The sequence below is a fragment of the Myotis lucifugus genome, unplaced genomic scaffold, assembly GCF_000147115.1.
Source record: "Myotis lucifugus unplaced genomic scaffold, Myoluc2.0 scaffold_4, whole genome shotgun sequence".
Lineage (NCBI taxonomy): Eukaryota > Metazoa > Chordata > Mammalia > Chiroptera > Vespertilionidae > Myotis > Myotis lucifugus.
The window spans coordinates 6,191,394-6,210,411 of record NW_005871052.1 but is presented as its reverse complement, the minus strand read 5'-3'; the positions used below and the strand labels follow the sequence as shown (position 1 = coordinate 6,210,411).

Here is a 19,018-nt window from a genome sequence, read left to right as displayed (position 1 = left end):
TTATGGAGGAACCTCTTAATGAGATGGAGTTGGGGTTTCATCAGCTTCTGGTTTGGGCTTGCAAGTACATCACTCTGAAGTTTTGGTGCCAATTCTTTTTTTTTTCCTCCTTTCCCATTTTTACTTGGCTTCCATTCAACAGGTGGTGGAGACACTGCTACTTGCTGTGCCAAATGGAACACAGAGGATAAAGTCAGCCATGTGAGCACTGGGGGTGGTGCCAGTTTAGAGCTCCTGGAAGGTGAGGTTCTTCATTGGTTTTTTGGCTTCTTTGAGGGAAGGATGAGGGTTATGCAGTGAGAGGTGGGTAGAATGGAGTGGTGATAGTAGGTAGTGTTGTCATTAGCAGTCATTTTTAGCGGGGCAGTACAAATGGAGGAGCTTGAAATTAATCTCCTGCCATCTATTTGAGGTGGGGAGGGGCCTATAGGAAAACTTATTCTCAAAGCGGTTATGGTCTAGTAGACCTGGGACCCAAAATGTGAAAGATAGCCAACTTCTGGCTATCTATCGTAAAGAAGAGCTGACATATTATTGGGAAGATAGAAAGTGACAGATCTGCCTTACTGAATCCTATCGTAATACTGTCTCTTTGTGTATGCTCTCTCAATAACAGGTAAAGTCCTTCCTGGCGTGGATGCTCTCAGCAATGTTTAATACTTTTCCTGCCTTTTGGTTCCTGTGCACGTCCCCTTAGTGAACTTAGTGCTTTCCGCATCTCTACTTGATATTAGCTAAAATCTTCCCCCATGTCAAGATTCAGCTAATGGCCAAGAGATGCAGCCCAGGAACACTTAAACGGTTGCACAGCATCTCAGCTCATCTTTACTGCACCCTGGACTTGCTTCCATTCTTCAGGATCCCATTTGAATTTCTTAGTGACTAAACCATTATACATCCTACAGTGCATATATTTATATTTTGTCTGTTAAAAAAGTGAGCTGTTAGCTTAATTCTCTTCTTGGAGTAGCTTATTCTGATTAGCTTTGTCACTGTTTCACTACTCGCATGAAAACCAGGTGAAATTCCAGTTGTAGGGAGGGAGGGAGACAAAGTTGGTGATCTGTTAAATAAATAAAAAAATATTCATTGAAACTGGGATTCTTTTCTTGTCATATTTTGTTAATTAGAGTGAGAACAGACTTTTCAAAGGATCAAATCTACATTTCTGAATGGAAGAAATGGGGCATCAGTGGTGGGGAGGTGGGATTAGGTAAATGTCTACTCTTTTATGCCACACATTGTGATACTTTATTTTAAATTTTATTTTTATCTGTTACACATGAATGTAATTTTTTTAATATATAGATTTTTTTTTATTTCAGAGAGGAAGGAAGAGAGATAGAAACATCAATGATAAGAGAGAATCATTGATTGGCTGCCTCCTGCATGCCCCCCACCACAATTGAGCCCACAACCCCGGCGTGTGCCCTTGACCGTAATCAAACCCGGGACCCTTCAGTCCGCAGGCCGGCACTCTATCCACTGAGCCAAACCGGCTAGGGCTAATTTTTTTGAATATATGTTTTTATTGATTTTAGAGAGAAGAAGGGAGAGAGAGAGAAAGAGAAACATCAGTGTGAGAGAGAAATATCTATTGGTTGCAACCCACATGCACCCTGACCAGGGATTGAACCTGTAACCTGGTTATGTGCCCTGGGGTGCACAAGACAATGCTCAACCAACTGAGTCACACTGACCAGAGCCACATGAATATAATTTAAAGTCAAGGCTTATAACAAAAAAATAGGCCTCATTTCATTCCTCCCACTTGTGATTCCCACTCCCCAGAGGTGATTGCTTTCAACTCTTAGCTTTTTTATGGTATTTGCCTCCATATTTTAAGTAATATGCTTATTCTGTTAACTTCTAATTTTTTTAAAGAAAGGTGTCTATTAATTTTATACATGGGACAATTTAGCCCACTTATAGACTCTCCCACAATACTTCCTATTCTTCATTCTCCCAATATAGTTTTATCATAATTCTAGATTAAATTATATAATTGTAAGTATTCACAGCTGAGCTATGTCATATGCTATGATTACATTTACTTATGTAACTTTTATTATTTTTTTACAGGAAATATCTTTATTCATGAGTTCTGTTTTTATTTTTTATTAAATTTATTGGGGTGAGATTGGCTAGTAAGATATAGGTTTCAAGTGTACATTTCTCTAATACATGATCTGTATATTACATTGTATACCCACCAACCAAAATCAAATAATCTTCTGTCACAATATATATGGCCCCCTTTACCCTTTACCACCCCCTACTCTCTGGTAACCACCATATGTTGTCTGTGTCTATGAGTTTCAGTTTTATATCCCACATGAGTAAAATCATATGGTTCTTATTTTAGCTTCTTCTGACTGACTTATTTCACTTCCATAATATCCTCAAGGTCCATCCATGTTGTTGCAAATGGCACTATTTTATCTTTTCTTAAGGCTGAGTAGTATTCCATTATATATAGGTACCACATCTTCTTTATCCAATCCTCTATTGAGACATTTTGGCTGTTTCCATGTGTTGGCCACCAGGAATAATGGTTGCAGTGAACATAGTGAGTGGTACATATATCTTTGCAAATAAATGGTTTCAAAATTTGCATGTAGATACCCAGAAGAGGTAACTCTATTCTTAATTTTTTTTCAGGAACCACCATACCAGTCTTTTTTTTTTAAAGTATATTTTATTGATTTTTTTTACAGAGAGGAAGGGAGAGGGATAGAGAGCTAGAAACATCGATCAGCTGCCTCCTGCACACCCCCGACTAGGGATGTGCCCGCAACCAAGGTACATGCCCTTGACCGGAATCGAACCCAGGACCCTTCAGTCCGCAGGCCAACGCTCTATCCACTGAGCCAAACCGATCAGGGCACCATACCAGTCTTAATGTGGCTGCTGCTTCTTTTTTTTTTTTTATAACAGTTTTTATTTATCTTACTAGTGTCCTGGTGCACGAATTTGTGCACATTGAAAGGAAATTAATTAGAAGAAATATTTTAATATTGCTATTTGCTTCTTGCTAATGAAAATAGGATCCTACTGAGTCTCCTATCTACCTACTCCAGGACTAATGTGAGGATCAAATGAGATGAGGCACAGGAAAATGCTTCACAAACATTTGGTTAAACTGCAAAATGTTTGCACCTGGCTATAAAGCAAGTCAGGTTCCTGGGCTGAAGAAACTCCAAGGAGGCTAGTCACTAGGGAGAGGAAGCTGGGCATTGCTATGTGATTACCCGGTGCCCACAGTCACTGTTTCAGGCCTGGGCTGGGCTTTGGGCTGCATTTTGCGCTGTGGGGTCTTGGTAGCATTGGCTGTGATTTGTTGGGGTGTCGCTCTGAGGTGGTGGCAGGGCCTGTGTCCCACTTGAGGGAAGCTGAGTGTTGGTTTGTCGGCAGCAGGTCCAAGGTGCCATTTCTCTGTAAATGGCTAGTGTGTGTCATAGCAGCTCCTGTGTTGAGTGTCTGCCCCCTGGTGGTCAGTGCGCATCATAGCTACCAGTTGGACAGACAGACACTTAGCCTTTTATATGTATAGATCAGCGGTTCTCATACTATGGGTCGCGACCCTTTGGGGGTCGAATGACCCTTTCACAGGGGTTGCCTAAGACCATCGAAAAACACATATATAATAACATTGTTTTTGTGATTAATCACTATGCTTTAATTATGTTCAATTTGTAACAATGAAAATACAACCTGCATATCAGATATTTACATTACTATTCATAACAGTAGCAAAATTACAGTTATGAAGTAGCAACGAAAATAATTTTATGGTTGGGGGTCACCACAACATGAGGAACTGTATTAAAGGGTCACGGCATTAGGAAGGTTGAGAACCACTGGTATAGATAGAGAGGGGAAGGGAGAGGGAGAGGTAGAAACATTGATGAGAATCATCGATTGGCTGCCTCCTGCATGTCCCCAACCTGGGGAATCTAGCATGCAACCCAGGCGTGTGCTCTGACCAGGAATTGAACCAGTGACCTTTGTTGCACAGGACGATGCTCAACCAACTGAGCACACTGGCTGAGCAGTGTGGCTTCTTTAATTCTCTAGGTTTGGGACTTCTGTTGAGCCAGATTTCAGGCAGTTCTGAATGATGGATGTTCTATGGTTTAGTTGTAAATTTGATGTGGTTGTTGGAGGATGCGAGTGCCACATTTCCCTATGCCTCCATATTTTTTTTTCTTTCTTGATTAAGGTATTACATATGTGTCCTTATCCCCCCAATACCCCCCCCCCCCCCGCCACACACACACACACACACACACATACTCATTCCCTCACCCCCCTGGTGTCTGTGTCCACTGGTTAGGCTTATATGCATGCATACAAGTCCTTTGGTTGATCTCTCCCCCTTACCCCCACCCTCCCCTACCTTCCCTCTGAGGTTTGATGGTCTGATTGATGCTTCTCTGTCTCTGGATCTGTTTTTGTTCATCAGTTTGTTGTTCATTATATTCCACAAATAAGTGAGATCATGTGATATTTATCTTTCTCTGACTGGCTTATTTCGCTTAGCACAATTTACCATAGCTAAGATTTGGAAACAGCCTAAGTGCCCATCAGCAGATGTGTGGATTGAAAAACTGTGGTACATCTACACAATGGAATACTATGCTGCGGTAAAAAAGAAGGAATCCTTACCTATGCCTACATCTTGACTGGAAGTCTCTTTGATCCATTTTGAATTAAGTTGTATATGTGGGGACAAACCGTAATCTAGTTCTTTCTTTTGCATGTGGCTTTCCCATTTCCCCAGAACCATTTATTGAAGAGGCTTTCTTTCCTACATAGTGTGTTTTTGTCTCCTTTGTCAAGAATTATTTGCCCATATACATGTGGTTTTATTTCTGGTTTCTCAGTTCTGTTCTATTGGTCTGTGTGCCAATACCATGCTATTTTGATAATCTCAGCTCTGTAGTATAATTTGAAGTCAGGTAGTGTGATACCTTGGCTTCGTTCTTTTTTCTCAGGATTGCTTTGGCTGTTTGACATCTTTTGTGTTTCAATACAAATCTGATGATTGCATTTAATTTGTATATTGTTTTGAGTAACATGGCCATGTTAATTATGTTGTGTTTTTTTTAAAATATATTTTATTGATTTTTTTACAGAGAGGAAGGGAGAGAGATAGAGAGTTAGAAACATCGATCAGCTGCCTCCTGCACATCTCCCACTGGGGATGTGCCCGCAACCCAGGTACATGCCCTTGACTGGAATCGAACCTGGGACCTTTCAGTCTACAGGCCGACGCTCTATCCACTGAGCCAAACTGGTTTCGGCTATTATGTTGGTTTTTTTCAGTCCATGAACACAGGATATTTTCCATTTTGTTGTGTTTTTTAATCTCTTTTAATAATGCTTTGTAGTTTTCATTATATAGGTACTTCATATCTTTTGTTAAGTTTATCCCTAAGTATTTTATTCTTTTTGTTGCAGTTGTAGAAGGAATTTTTCGATTGCTTTTTCTGAATTTTCATTGTTAATATATAGGAAAGCAGGGGATTTTTGCACATTGATTATGTATCTGTAACTTTAATGTATTTGTTTATTTTTTCTAATATTGGTGTTTTTAGGGTTTTCTATGTACACAGTCATGTCATCTGCAAAAGTGACACTTTTTACTTCTTCATTCCCAATTTGGGTGCCTTTTATTTCTTTCTCTTGCCTGATTGCTCTGGCTAGGACTTCCAGAACTATGTTGAATAAGAGTGGTAGGAGTGGCATTCTTTTCTCTTTCCTGATTTTAGAGGAAAACCTTTCATTTTTTCACCATTGAGTATGATATTGGCTGAGGGTTTGTCATACATGGCTTTTATTATGTTGAGGTACTTTCCTTCTATTCCTATTTTATTGAGATTTTTAATCATACATGGATGTATCTTATCAAATGCTTTTTTTGCATCTATTAAGATCATGATTTTTATCCTTTGTTTAATGTGGTGTTTATGTATGTTGAAACATTCTTGTGCCCTTGGAATGAACCCACTTGATTATGATGTATTATTTTTAAAATGTACTATTGTATTTGATTTGCTTGTATTTTGTTTAGGATTTTTGCATCTGTATTCATCAGAGATATTATTGCCAGGTTTTGGTACCAGAGTTATAATGGCCTTAAAAAATGTGTTAGGAAGTATTGACTCTTCTTTAACTTCTTGGAAAGAGTTTGAGAAGAATAGATTTCAAATCTTCTTTGAATGTTTGGTAGAATTCACTCATGAAGCCATCTATCTGGTCTTGGACTTTTATTTTTGGGAGGTTTTTGATGGTTGTTTCATTTTCCTCACTTTATGGTTCAGTCTAGGGAGCTTATATTTTTCTAGGAACTTGCCCATTTCTTCTAGGTCAGTGGTTGGCAAACTGCGGCTCGCAAACCACATGCGGCTCTTTGGCCCCTTGAGTGTGGCTCTTCCACAAAATACCACGTGCGGGCGTGCATGTACAGTGCAATTGAAACTTCGTGGCCCATGCGCAGAAGTTGGTTTTCGGCTTGGGCGAGTCTATTTTGAAGAAGTGGCGTTAGAAGAAGTGGGGGTATGTTTGCTGAGGTCGACCCCTCAGATTGAGGACGTTTTTAGCAAAGGGAAGCTTAGGAGTACCCTAATTAAGTGAATAGCAATGTACCTACCTATATAGTTTAAGTTTAAAAAATTTGGCTCTCAGAAGAAATTTCAATCGTTGTACTGTTGATATTTGGCTCTGTTAACTAATGAGTTTGCCGACCACTGTTCTAGGTTATTGAATTTGGTGGCCTGTAGTCTTTCATAGTATTCTAGTATGATCCTTTGTATATCTGTGATGTCTGTGGTAACTTCTTTCATTTCTGATTTTGTTTATTTGAGTCATGTTTTTTTTTATCCTTAGTCTAGGCAGGATTTTGTCAATTTAATTTTTTTAAATTTCTTTATTGATTAAGGTATTACATGTGTCCTTATCGCCCTATTGCCCCCCACCCCCCACTCATGCCCTCACCCCCTGTTGTCTGTGTTCATTGGTTAGGCTTATATGCATACATACAAATCCTTTGGTTGATCTCTCCCCCTAATTTTATTAATCTTTTCAAAGAACCAGCTCTTTGTTGTATTAATTTTTTGTATAGTCTTTTTGTTCTCTATTTCATTCAATTCTTCTCTAATTTTTATTATTTCCTTTCTTTTGCTGACTTGGGGTTACTTGTATTCTTCTTTTTGTAGTTCTTTAAGATGTAATGCTGCCGAAAGCTGGTTTGGCTCAGTGGATAGAGCGTCGGCCTGCGGACTGAAGGGTCCCAGGTTCGATTCCGGTCAAGGGCATGTACCTGGGTTGCGGGCACATCCCCCAGTAGGAGATGTGCAGGAGGCAGCTGATCGATGTTTCTCTCTCATCGATGTTTCTAACTCTCTATCGCTCTCCCTTCCTCTCTGTGGAAAATCAATAAAATATATTTTTAAAAAAAAAAGATGTAATGCTAGGTTGTTTATTTGCAGTTTCTCTTATTTCTTGAGATAGTCCTGTAAAGATATAAACTTTCCTCTTTATTATTGCTTTCACTGCATCTCAGGTTTTTTAAAATATATTTTATTGATTTTTTTACAGAGAGGAAGGGAGAGGGATAGAGAGTTAGAAACATCGATGAGAGAGAAACATTGATCAGCTGCCTCCTTCACACTCCCTACTGGGGATCTGCCTGCAACCAAGGTACATGCCTTTGACCAGAATCAAACCTGGGACCCTTCAGTCTGCAGGCTGACGCTCTATCCACTGAGCCAAACCGGTTAGGGCAATCTCAGAAGTTTTGATATGCCATACTGTCATTCTCATATCTTTTGATCTCACCTTTTATGTATTTGTGTTTATTGAACAAAGTCTTATGTTTTTATTGTAACAAAAATCAACTAAGTCTTAAGATTTGTTTACATATTTAAAAAAGCAACCTAGATCCAGTTGCTTAAGTTTTCATGTATTTTCTATTTACTTTTTTAAATTAAAATAAATGTTCCCCTGAAAAAAACCATAACATAACACCTTATTAGAGATGGCCTTGTTGGAGGAGTTCTCTGTGCTCCTATTCCAGTTTGTCCTGGCTGCCCTTTCGGTAACGCTCTCGGGGATTCTTTTCACCTGCGTTGGATCTCCCCTTTCCTGTATTCCCTTTCTCCCCTCTTTCTTGGTTTACTCTTATGAAACACAAGACTCCAACTAGCTTCCTGAGAAAGAGTGCCTGGGAGGCAACATTTTGAAGACCTTATATATCAGAAAATATCTTTATTCAAACTTGCCTGTTTGACTATAGAATTTCAGCTTATATATCAGTTTCTCGGATTTGAAGACTTTGTTTCATTGTCATTGCTGAAAATCATTCTGCACTTGATCTTTCTTAGCCAAAAGATCAAGAGGCGATTCTAGTGACATTCTGATTATTGTTTAAGTAATTTTACCTTCCTTTTCCTTTCCTGTCATTTTAATGGGGTTTCTGGAGTGAGCAGAGGTAAACATGAAATTTTTTTCTTTTTTTTTTTTAATATATTTTATTGATTTTTTACAGAGAGGAAGGGAGAGAGATAGAGAGTTAGAAACATCGATGAGAGAGAAACATCGATCAGCTGCCTCCTGCACATCTCCTACTGGGGATGTGCCCGCAACCCAGGTACATGCCCTTGACCGGAATCGAACCTGGGACCTTTCAGTCCGCAAGCCGACGCTCTATCCACTGAGCCAAACCGGTTTTGGCATACATGAAATTTCAAAAGTCCATGTTTAACCAGAATTTCTCTGCTGGGCATTTTGCATACTAAATATCTATTTCACCTTTATGGATAGAGAAGTACTTGACCTTTTGGACAGGATCACAGAGCTAGTAAATAACAGCAGGTAGTCAGGTCCAGATTTGTCTAATGGCTGGTGCTTCTTATTGTGCCTCCCTGAAATAATGCTCCTAGACTAGCACTTTTTTGTTTAACTTTTGGAGAAAACAGCAAAAGAAAATTTTGGTGATTTTTTTTAAACAAAATAAAAATTTTATGGCTCAATTTTTTTCTTAAAAATACATTTGTATTTTAATTAATATTGTCCCTATAGTTGTAATTAATTTTAAAATGCACCATGTTTCTGCATAACTCTAATGGTATGCTGTACCTTGGATTGAAAAGCAGAAATTCTAGCCTAATCTTTTTGAAGATGAGACCCAGACATGCTATCCATAAATCCAGCAAATTAGTGTCACAGCTGGGCCAGAATTTTAGCATACTGATGACTCTGCGCCCCTCCCCCCACTCTGATTGCTTTTCCCCTAATATTTTATTATTTCAAATGTACATAGGAATTGAAAAAATTGTAAAAACCCATAAACCTAGCACTTAGACTCTATAACTGCCAATTTATCCATCCATCAACCTGACTGTACCTTTTAAGTACTTTCTAATAAACTCTGCTTCCAGGATTTCCCCCCATTTATTTGGGTCATTAACCCAGAGTGAATGAGGAAATGCAAATATTTGAGTACCTGCTTTATGCTTAGGACATAATGGAGGGAATGTAAGATAACATTTGTCCTGAAGGAGTTTACAACTCCTTGAGGACAATTTATGAGCATATAAACTGGAATAGTGCAAGGATGTGCTTCCTGATTTAATATAGAATTAGGTATTACTGATAAATCATGGCAAGTGTTTAGGCTCAAGTGTAGCATATTCACTTTCAAAGCCTAGACAATATATGCATGCCTGTATACAGATGAGATTATACTCTTCACGTCAAAAACTAATTCAATCCCTTTGGCTCAGTGTTTTCTGCTCCCCTTCTTTTCCTTTTTTATGACCAAACCTTCCCTATAGGACATAAAAAGAGGTACAGAATGAGACTCCTTTCTACCCAAGTTCCCTAGCTGCCAGTTTCCCTCCTTAGAAATAACCACTCTAAGACTGGTTTCCTTCAATGTGGAGCTATTTAATGCATATAAAAAGCATATCTATGTGTGCATATACATATAAATCTATTAAAATATATATGGTGGCATATTATACACATGACTTTGTACTTACTCTTCTGATTAGTGTTTTCTTCCTTACCTTTTGAGTACTTACTTCCCTGCACTCTGGACTTCTTAGACCACAGTGTGCGTTTTATCTTCCATTCTCCCACATGCTGGCTGTATTCCAATATTCATACTCCGATAAAAGACACTTGTTTCCTATTTGTGAAAGAATGAACTTGGGACATCAATGTCCTCACCCCAATTACCATCAGTACCTCTTAAAAAATCCACCTAGAAGCTGGAGGACAAGAGCTGCCTTAAGTTATTCTTGAAGCTAGATTTGGTGGAGGTAGTTAGGGAAGGATGATCTGCAAGATAAAGTGGTCGTCACCTCAAAGAGCAATCCACCCACTGGCTGACCTAGTAAGTGAATGAACATTCAATTACATGTATGAATTCCCACCAAAGACAGAGCATGTAATGTTTTTTAACAGATTTAAACCTCTATTCTTTCATTTTTATTTTGCTTCACTAGAGTCATATGCTGATTCTAAATAAAAGCAAACAGTTCCCTGATTTAGAATGAACTCATCCATTAAATCTTAATTGCTTTTTGAGCCTCAGAATTACTGGGCCTTGTTCATCTTCCTTGAGTCTTTTTTAAAAAATCCTCACCCAAGGGTATGCATTTATCCATTTTAGAGAGAAAGAGAAACGTTGATGTGAGAGAGAAACATCAACTGGTTGTCCCCTGACTTGCCCCGACCAGGGATAGAACCTGCAACCCGGGTATGTGCCCTGACCTGGAATCAAAACCTGCAATCTTTTGGTGTATAGGATGATGCTCTTAAATCAAAAAAGAAAGATAAATGATACATTTTTTTATTAATAATCTTGGAACAAATACATTAACAATTCATTAGTTATATAACATTTTACAATTTTGAAAGAACTTTCACATATATCAATTAACCCTCACAACATCCCTGTGAGGTAGGCAGGGTCGGTGTTATTTTCTTGTTAGTAGTGAAGAGAACATGGCTCAAAGGTAAAGTAAGGTCACACAGTTGGTAAAGGATGGAGCCAGTACTACAACTTAGGCCTTTTGACATGCTGCCTCCCTGAGAACATTCAAGTAATGATTTTCTATGCTATATATAGTGAACATTTCTCTCCTATGATGTTCATCAGATCTGTTTTTATAAGTTTGATACCACCTTTTCCTAACATCCAAAAACACTCAAAATAAGACATTTCTTCCCTGTTACTGGAGTAATTCTTTATCAAGTGGCATCCTAAGATAAAACTTTGTGTTTTAAATTTTGAAAATCCTCAAATATGAAAATTCATTACAGGAAATTCTGTAAAAGTAATCATATGTTGAATATGTCAAACTTACTTAAACAGAAACTGTACAAACCTGTTTATATTTTTGAAAACTTAGCAATCTTACCCAATAAGGTATTTAGATGTGTATAAAAAGGGAAAGGTGTTTAGTAACATTACTGGGAAAATCTAAGCAGAGTGTATCTAAGTGCAGTTCACATCACACTAATTTGTTATTGGCCTTCTACAGGAAGGAAAACCATTAGAAAACTTTCAAGTGTGATACCATCTTAAGTGTGACATCCTCAGCAACAAACTAGAAAAATGATCTGAATTATACCAATAGGAGGAAGGTTCAAGCAGTAGTGATCAAAGCATGTATGCATGTGGTAAAATACTTGCTCTTCAGTGGTTTTGCCTAGGTCCAGTGTAAATATACTTATCAACGCAGATTTTAAGCTATAGCATCTTCTATGTTAAATTTAGAAATGTGAAATATGGTGGAGTTATCAACTTGGAATATAAGACTGAAACTGAATGTAAACTACTTATCAAAAAGAGAGTAAAGCTCAATGGGCATAAAATGCAAGGGATAACAGATTGCTCTGGTATAGAGAGAAAAGCAAGTGGAAACATCCAGGTTAAAGTGAACTGTAGAACAGCAGGCATATAAAACAGGTTTTAAATATATGAAAATGATACTAAGGTGTATTATTAGGAATGATATTTTTAAAATTCCAGTTTTGGCCTTTTAAATTTAAGAGCAATAGGGAGAAACTTAAGCCTATGGGGAGAAGATGGTGCAGAAAAACAAATGGGATCTAGAAATGGGGTTGAGGAGGTAGGAGGTTAAGGAAAACCAAGAAACAAATACATTCAAAACTGGATTTAGAATCTTAAATACATCCTCTCCAAAGTATTTACTAAGTTGAGAGAATTCTTTATAAAAGTTGGTGACAATAAAAGTGACTTTTTTAACTTACAAAAGAAAGTAGTACTTGAATGTAGATTAGAAATTATGATGTAAAGATTAGTTCACACTGATCAGGCCGCAGAAACTGAAACTTAAGTGCTATTGTCAGTGATACATGGCAGAAAACTGCTTCCCAAAACAGAATTGTAGGACTCAACATTAATGAAACTATTAAATAATTGCTTAACTTTTTCTACTTGAAGCCTAATGAAAAAACATTGGCAGCCTTACTTAAATCTAACAGTTCACATAAATATGAAAAATATTGCAGCTGTCTTTGTTTTCCAAGATAAAACTTGAGAAGATCTAGAATGTTCTAGTTCAGTATATTGGGCTCAAAACCAACTATGCATCTGAAATGCATCTAGATTATTTCCTTACAGAGTATCACTGTCATCATCATCTTCATGTTTTCTCTTCAATGGGTTTGATTCATTGGCCGTGTTCTGTGATGAAACCATGTTGGCGGTAATAAGAATATTTTTTGGTCCAATCATTGAAGGATTAATCAGAACATTCTGAACTGCAGTTGTTGCAGGAACTGTAAACAGAGGAGAAAACATCCCCAAACTATGAATTACCCAGGATCAGAAACAAATGGTAAAAAGTATTCAACAGAGTTGAGTGTAATTCTAATAATTTCCATAGGATTAAGTGCAACTACATCATAGAAGAAACTCAGGTAATTATAATTATGCTGCATTAAAAGTTGAATTAAATTTGATTTATTTTAAATATATTTTTATTAATTTCAGAGAGGAAGGGAGAGAGAGAGAAACATTAATGATGAGAATCATTGATTGGCTGCCTTCTGTACGCCCCCTACTGAGGATCGAGCCCACAACCTGGGCATGTGCAATGCTCAACCACTGAGCCATACCGGCCAGGCTGAATTAAATTTTAAATACTTAAATTAGTATCTAGTATAAAGTTAAAGGTTTTATGTTAGTTTTTTTTTGAACTTTTAACTACCTAAAACTTTACTTAGTACTTAGTCATGGGAAGCAGTGCACTGGATTCATCATGGTACACACTCTATATGTTCAACGTAAGAATCTTGCTTCCCTCATAGGCTAATATTTTATATACATAGTTTATTGTGTGTGGTTAAGTTTAAGATGTGAATCTAAACATGTGCATTAACAAACTATAACAGAATTCTACTTATATTATTCCAATTTTATATGTCTCCTTCCATGAAGTGAGTAAAGGTACACTTTTCTTTTGATGTACATTCAGTTGTATAATTTTCTTGAGCTTGAACCCCAAGTGCTTTCTCCTGAAGCTGCCTTAGATTTGTGGGCCCTAACTTATTTTAGTTCGCATTGTTTTTTGAGAATCTGATGGTCACAGTGAATACTCTTCCTAACCCCAAAATGTTATATATACTTAAAATTTCATATATTGTAATTTTAGTGGGCTCATAGACCCCCTCTGAAGATTTGCAGCATTACTGCCACCTTCTTATGTTATTTAAACAATTTAACTCTTGCTATAGGAACACAAACTGTTCTATAGTCACAAATTATTCAGAAATTTTAAATTCAGAAAAAAATATTTTAAAAGAACCACTTACACCACCACCCCCCTTCCCCACCCATGACGTTACCTGGTTTGACAGGTGTGGACTGAGAAGGTGGAATCTGTACCGTAAATCTTTGGCTTGTCACTGATACTGGAGGTGCAACTTTATTTGTAACAGACACTGTTTGTGGGGTTGCTGTAGTTGTAATTAACAGACTATGTTAGTTAGATGACTTATAAAGGTTCATATTCTGCCCTCCTTACCTTACCAGAAACTACTTTCAAAGCATAGGGAAGTAATAAAAGGTGAGAAAAAAATCATTAGAAATTAGAGTGAAGTAACTTCAAAAGTGTTTACAAGCTCAATAGTTTACTAGTAGATGCTAAAACTTCAGGATAGTGCAGTGGTAAAAAATGTAGGTTCTGGAGCCTACCTGCTTGTGTTTGAATCCAGGCTTTTATCACCTATTAGCTGAGTATGCTTGGGCAAGTTATTTAATCTTTTTGTACCTTTCTTTTCTCATCCATCAAATGGGGACAACAGTACCTATTTAATAGGATTCTGTGAGAATTAAAACAAAATAATCCACATAAAGCTCTTCAAACAGCGACTGGCATGGAATTTTAGTGACAGGAAGTCATAAAATTGAGTGTTTAAATAAGCTAGCCGAATAATGACCCACGTTTTCTATTAATTACCCTACATGGCACTTTTAATTTTTGTCACTTGCTGAGAACTAGAAGATGTCTATTATGCCCATGAAGTTAAATCACACACATCTAACAAAAAGCTTATCAGCCCTAACCGGTTTGGCTCAGTGGATAGAGTGTCGGCCTGCGGACTGAAGGGTCCCAGGTTCGATTCCGATCAAGGGCATGTACCTTGGTTGCGGGCATATCCCCAATAGGGGGTGTGCAGGAAGCAGCTGATAGATGTTTCTCTCTCATTGATGTTTCTAACTCTCTATCCCTCTCCTTTCCTCTGTGTAAAAAATCAATAAAATAAATATATATTTTAAAAAGCCTATCAAATATACCCTTTGGGGTCCTCAGGTTGGCAAAAAATATATTTCTTTTTTATATTCAGATTTTTTTTAAGTAGAAAGAGATCTTGGGCCATACAAAATTATCAACTTAAAAATCAGCCTGTTGCCCTAACCGGTTTGGCTCAGTGGATAGAGCATCAGTCCATGGACTAAAGGGTCCCAGGTTAATTTCTGGTCAAGTGCATATACCTCACCATCCTGCAGGAGGCAACCAGTCGATGTGTGTCTCTCACATCCATGTTTTTTCCTCTCTCTGTCCCCTTCCACTCTTTCTAAAAATCAATGAAAAAATATCCTTGGGCAAGGATTAACAAACAAACAAACAAACAAATCAGCCTGCTGTATTTGGACAGACATTTAATTAACTCACTCCTAATGCCTTGGCAGGGCCACACCAAATGATTTCTTGGGCCTTATACGGCCCATGGGCTGGACATTCCCCACCCCTGGTATAGGACAATCAGTGCTACTTTTGAAGTGGTTAGTATTAAAACAGAATTTTTTCCCTTTGATATCCTTAAACTTTTTGTACATTTTAAAACTTTCTTTTGACTGCATTCTGTTGTCAATTTATTCAGAAATTTCTTTAATTTCTGATAATAAATTGGCTACTGCCATGAGTGTATTTGGCAACTTCATTTGTATAGGAGGCAGAAAGAACACAGCTTAAACTATTGGTATTATAGTTTATACTAACCACAAGGTTGGGTAATGTCCACATTTATACTCATTTGGGATCAGATATTCTTTATGGCTTTCTCATTTTGAAATCTGATAAAATATATGTCTATAGCTTTACTAGAGGATGAGTAAATGTAATGATGGTAACACACATATGGGAATTTCTGACTCACCTTTTGATTTGGATTATAGCTCAAAATCAAGTGCTGAGGCACTTCTTTACCACCTAGAAAAGGCATTTCCCTTCTCACTTACCTATAGTAGGAGTGGTAGGTCTGCTATTAACAGCACCAACACTTAACCGTGGAAGTAGTCTTCCTGGGTTAGGTCCCTAAGGGTTTAACAAATTAGTTTTAATGTTGTTCACATTTGACACTTAAACTTACCAGGAATGAAATTAGGATTGTTGATGTGAATTATTAATGGATAATCCATGGCAAGAATGTCTTGTTTTTGTTCTATTAGTGTTCTAAATTTAACATTAAAACTAGGGTTTTCATAAATGGATATGAGTATGTATATAAGTAAATATATAATTATATCGTATTTGGTTTAAGGTAGAGTCTTATTTGGGGATAACAGCTAACTTCCTTATAATTTTTAATCTTATCTTAACTAGTCAACATCTAAGCCTCCCAAAATAAACTCTTACTAGTATAGTGGAATTTCAGACATCAAAAGCAGCCCAATGTGAGGAGAACTTTTTCAGTGGTGGGAGAGCCTTAGGTCATATTTCAGAAAGCAAGTTCAATTCCTGATGGTGTATTATCAGGCTTCACTAAAAAACTATGGTAAAGTGGAACGATTGGGAATTATGAGACCTGAATATCAGTCCTAGCTTTGCTACTAACTACATAGGTAAGTTTAGGATCACTTTCCTGATGTGAAATATGAGTGTTGGGTTAGATGAACACTGAAGCTCCTTTTAGCTCTAAAAATCTTAGATGTTATATTTTGTTTTTTTAACATAGCAGGTAACTGTAGACATGGTATTTTCAAAGCGGCAAATTAAAAAACAATCCTAGTAAATTAAATTATCTTAGCTTTTAATCTACTGTACTAACTACTTGCTTTTTACAAATTCCCCTAATATATCTCAACTTTTTAAAAAGCTAAATTGACCAAAAGTTTTTACCTTTTTCATTAAGGACTTCAGCCTATAGTTTGGAGATATTAAGCAGTATCTGTCAGGTGGCAGTCTGGGTCCTGCATATGGCTTAATCAGAGGTAAAGGGGTTTGATTTTTCTGCCTTGCGATATCCAGTAAAAACTAAAAAAACAAAAACAAAACCAAAAAACCTTATTATAACTACAACGAAAAAATTGTAAGTCGAATTAACTTTAAATAAACGTTTGCTCACATCTCTTGGGGGAGGAGAGGTAAAAGATTGATCAGCACGACACTGGATTGCCAGTCTCACATCATCTGCATCAACATTAGGTTTCTTAGCATGGCTCGAATAAATTTTTGCATCGTCCAGAATTGTAGTTACATATCCTTTAAGAACAAAACATTATTTTCTTAAACATGAGACTAGCTTAATATTTATGGCCACTTTTCTTAATCGAAGATTCCATTGATTTCTGAATTAGTTTATGCATTTTGTTTTTAATATCTAATTGTTCTATCTCTATGATCAATTAAAAATATATCTCAGTATCAATACCATTTCCCCTTATCTTGAGCTCTCTTTACTGCTTTAAGCTGAATTCTATGATGTTAACTGTTAAAAGTAATTTAGTTGAAAATGTTCTTAAAATAAAACAATCTTTTCAAATTCACAAAGTATGCAAATTTTTGGTGTTTTATTAACTTACGGAAAGCAAATTCCAACATTTGGTTTATAACTCTTGGTTCGTACTCCGTAATTCCCATATCCTTCAGGATCTGTGCCATCACCTGTGGATTCAAATAAGAAACACCGGATGCATAATCTAGGTATTAGAAATCAAGACTGGACCCAAGGTAATATCTGTACTTATGATACAAGGTCCCTGTTCTCTGGGCTCCAAACTTGTACTCCTCCTTTTCTTCACAAGTGAGTGTCAGGAACACACCAAATGCTGTAGCACCCTCTTTGCAGAAAACTTTCATTTGGGCGGGGAGGTGGGGTGCAAAGAGAGAAGAAGGCCGGGTTTGGTTTTCCCAGCGGAGGCAGGGGTGGCTACAGCTGGTTGTCATTTTCGGATGTGGCGATGGGGGAGGCTAGCTAACACCAGAACTCTGGACGCCAGAGTACGAGCACATTACACTTGCAGCTGAGACGAAGAGGTGGCGAGGACCGAGGTCCCGGAGACAAAGCCCGGCTGCTGGCCTGCGCGCTCCGGCGGGGCCCCCGGATGGCGGGAGGACGCCCCGGAGCCAGAACCCCCATCCCATTCCTTCCGGGCCGCCCAAGTTGGGCTGAAGCCAGCACGCAAGACCATTCTCAGGCCTACGCCTGCGCCTGCCTCCCAGGTTCCTGGCTGTGCCGAGCTTTGCGCCCCGCCTCTCATCTCTCGCACTCACCAAGGCGTCTCTCGGAGCGTTCTTGCCAGGCGCCATCTTGCCCGACTCCATGTTTTCCCGCCGTTCGTCATCCGGGGAGAGAAGGCTGCTTGGGAGCTCCTCGCTCAGGCTCCACCCGCGGGGGGTGCGGAAGGCGGGGTTACCGCGACGCCCTGCAGGCCGCCTCCTCCCAGCAGCTCCCCATCCCCGAGGAGGAGGATGGGGAGCCTATTGGCTCGGAAGGTGCGGGCAAAACTTCCTCGGGAACCCCCCGGCCAACACTTGGAAGAGCTGAGAAGCTCCTCTTTCCAGTGTTGTTCTCCGCAGAAGTGCACCCAAAAGGCCGCTCTTGTCTTTTCTGGGGCCTCTCCTCACACCTCCCCTGCTGCCAGTTTGGCCCCTTCAGTTTCCCTGGAATCCCCGCAGGGGCCCTGCCTCCACTGGCCCTGTGATAGAGTTGTCAGGTCAAAAGCAGAACACGGGTTAAATTTGAATAGCAGATCAACAACTACATTTTTAGCATAAGTATATCTCAAATATCACCCAGACTATACTTCTACAAAATTACGTGTTACTGATGTGACATTCATGTTAGGTCTGATCAAAGAATTGAATCAATACCCCTCCCCTGGGAGCTGACCTTTGGTCCACTTCACAATGAACATTCCACTTGCTGAGACCACATTCCACTTGCTAAGACCATTATCTCTCCCCTCAGGAGTTTCCCAGAATCCAGACCTGCACAGAGTATTCTCTGGCCAGAAAAAGCCCACCTAGAGTCCTTTAAAAACCTGACTCCCCGTCTTTGGGGGCTGGCACCATTTTGGGGCTCAGCCCATCTGGTATCCAGATGACCCAATAAATTCATAATTCTTTACCCCTTTCGGCCTCATGTGGTCTCCAGGGAACCTAGCAATTCAAATTTAACAAGGCATTCTGTGTTTTTATGTGCTAAATCTAGCAATTCTGTTCTATACCTTGTTCTCCATACAACAGGCTCT

At 38.5% G+C, this 19,018-nt stretch overlaps 2 protein-coding genes across 4 annotated transcripts in view; one reads left to right on the top strand and one right to left on the bottom strand.

Annotated features, from left to right (window-relative positions):
- Window positions 1-1,099, top strand: part of PGK1 (phosphoglycerate kinase 1) — a 30,138-nt gene extending 29,039 nt beyond the window's left edge. For both annotated transcript variants that reach the window (XM_023764035.1, XM_006082827.3), the window contains 2 exons: window positions 143-241; window positions 617-1,099. In XM_023764035.1, the coding sequence (XP_023619803.1) occupies window positions 143-241; window positions 617-657 (140 nt within the window). In that variant the 3' untranslated portion in view covers window positions 658-1,099. The remainder of the gene's footprint in view (window positions 1-142; window positions 242-616) is intronic.
- A 9,746-nt stretch (window positions 1,100-10,845) lies between these two features.
- Window positions 10,846-18,142, bottom strand: TAF9B (TATA-box binding protein associated factor 9b). Of its 2 annotated transcripts, XM_006082824.3 has the most exons (7): window positions 18,039-18,142; window positions 17,348-17,429; window positions 16,891-17,027; window positions 16,665-16,799; window positions 15,785-15,860; window positions 13,888-13,998; window positions 10,846-12,819 (listed from the first exon to the last, which is right to left on the bottom strand). In XM_006082824.3, exons 1-7 carry the CDS (start codon window positions 18,087-18,089, stop codon window positions 12,656-12,658), a joined length of 756 nt encoding a protein of 251 aa, XP_006082886.1. In that variant the 5' UTR covers window positions 18,090-18,142; the 3' UTR covers window positions 10,846-12,655. The 2 variants fall into 2 exon arrangements, with proteins under 2 accessions (XP_006082886.1, XP_006082888.1); XM_006082826.3 differs by lacking the exon at window positions 13,888-13,998.
- Window positions 18,143-19,018: the final 876 nt, after the last annotated feature.

What these genes read in the sequence shown, in the direction of transcription:
- TAF9B (XM_006082824.3), bottom strand. Translation starts at nt 18,089, where the DNA reads ATGGAGTCGGGCAAGATGGCGCCTGGCAAGAACGCTCCGAGAGACGCC. An exon ending in AATGTTGGAATTTGCTTTCC is followed by an intron (nt 17,028 to 17,347) that starts GTAAGTTAATAA and finishes TTGTTCTTAAAG; the next exon opens with GATATGTAACTACAATTCTG. An exon ending in ACCTACCACTCCTACTATAG is followed by an intron (nt 13,999 to 15,784) that starts GTAAGTGAGAAG and finishes TTACAACTACAG; the next exon opens with CAACCCCACAAACAGTGTCT.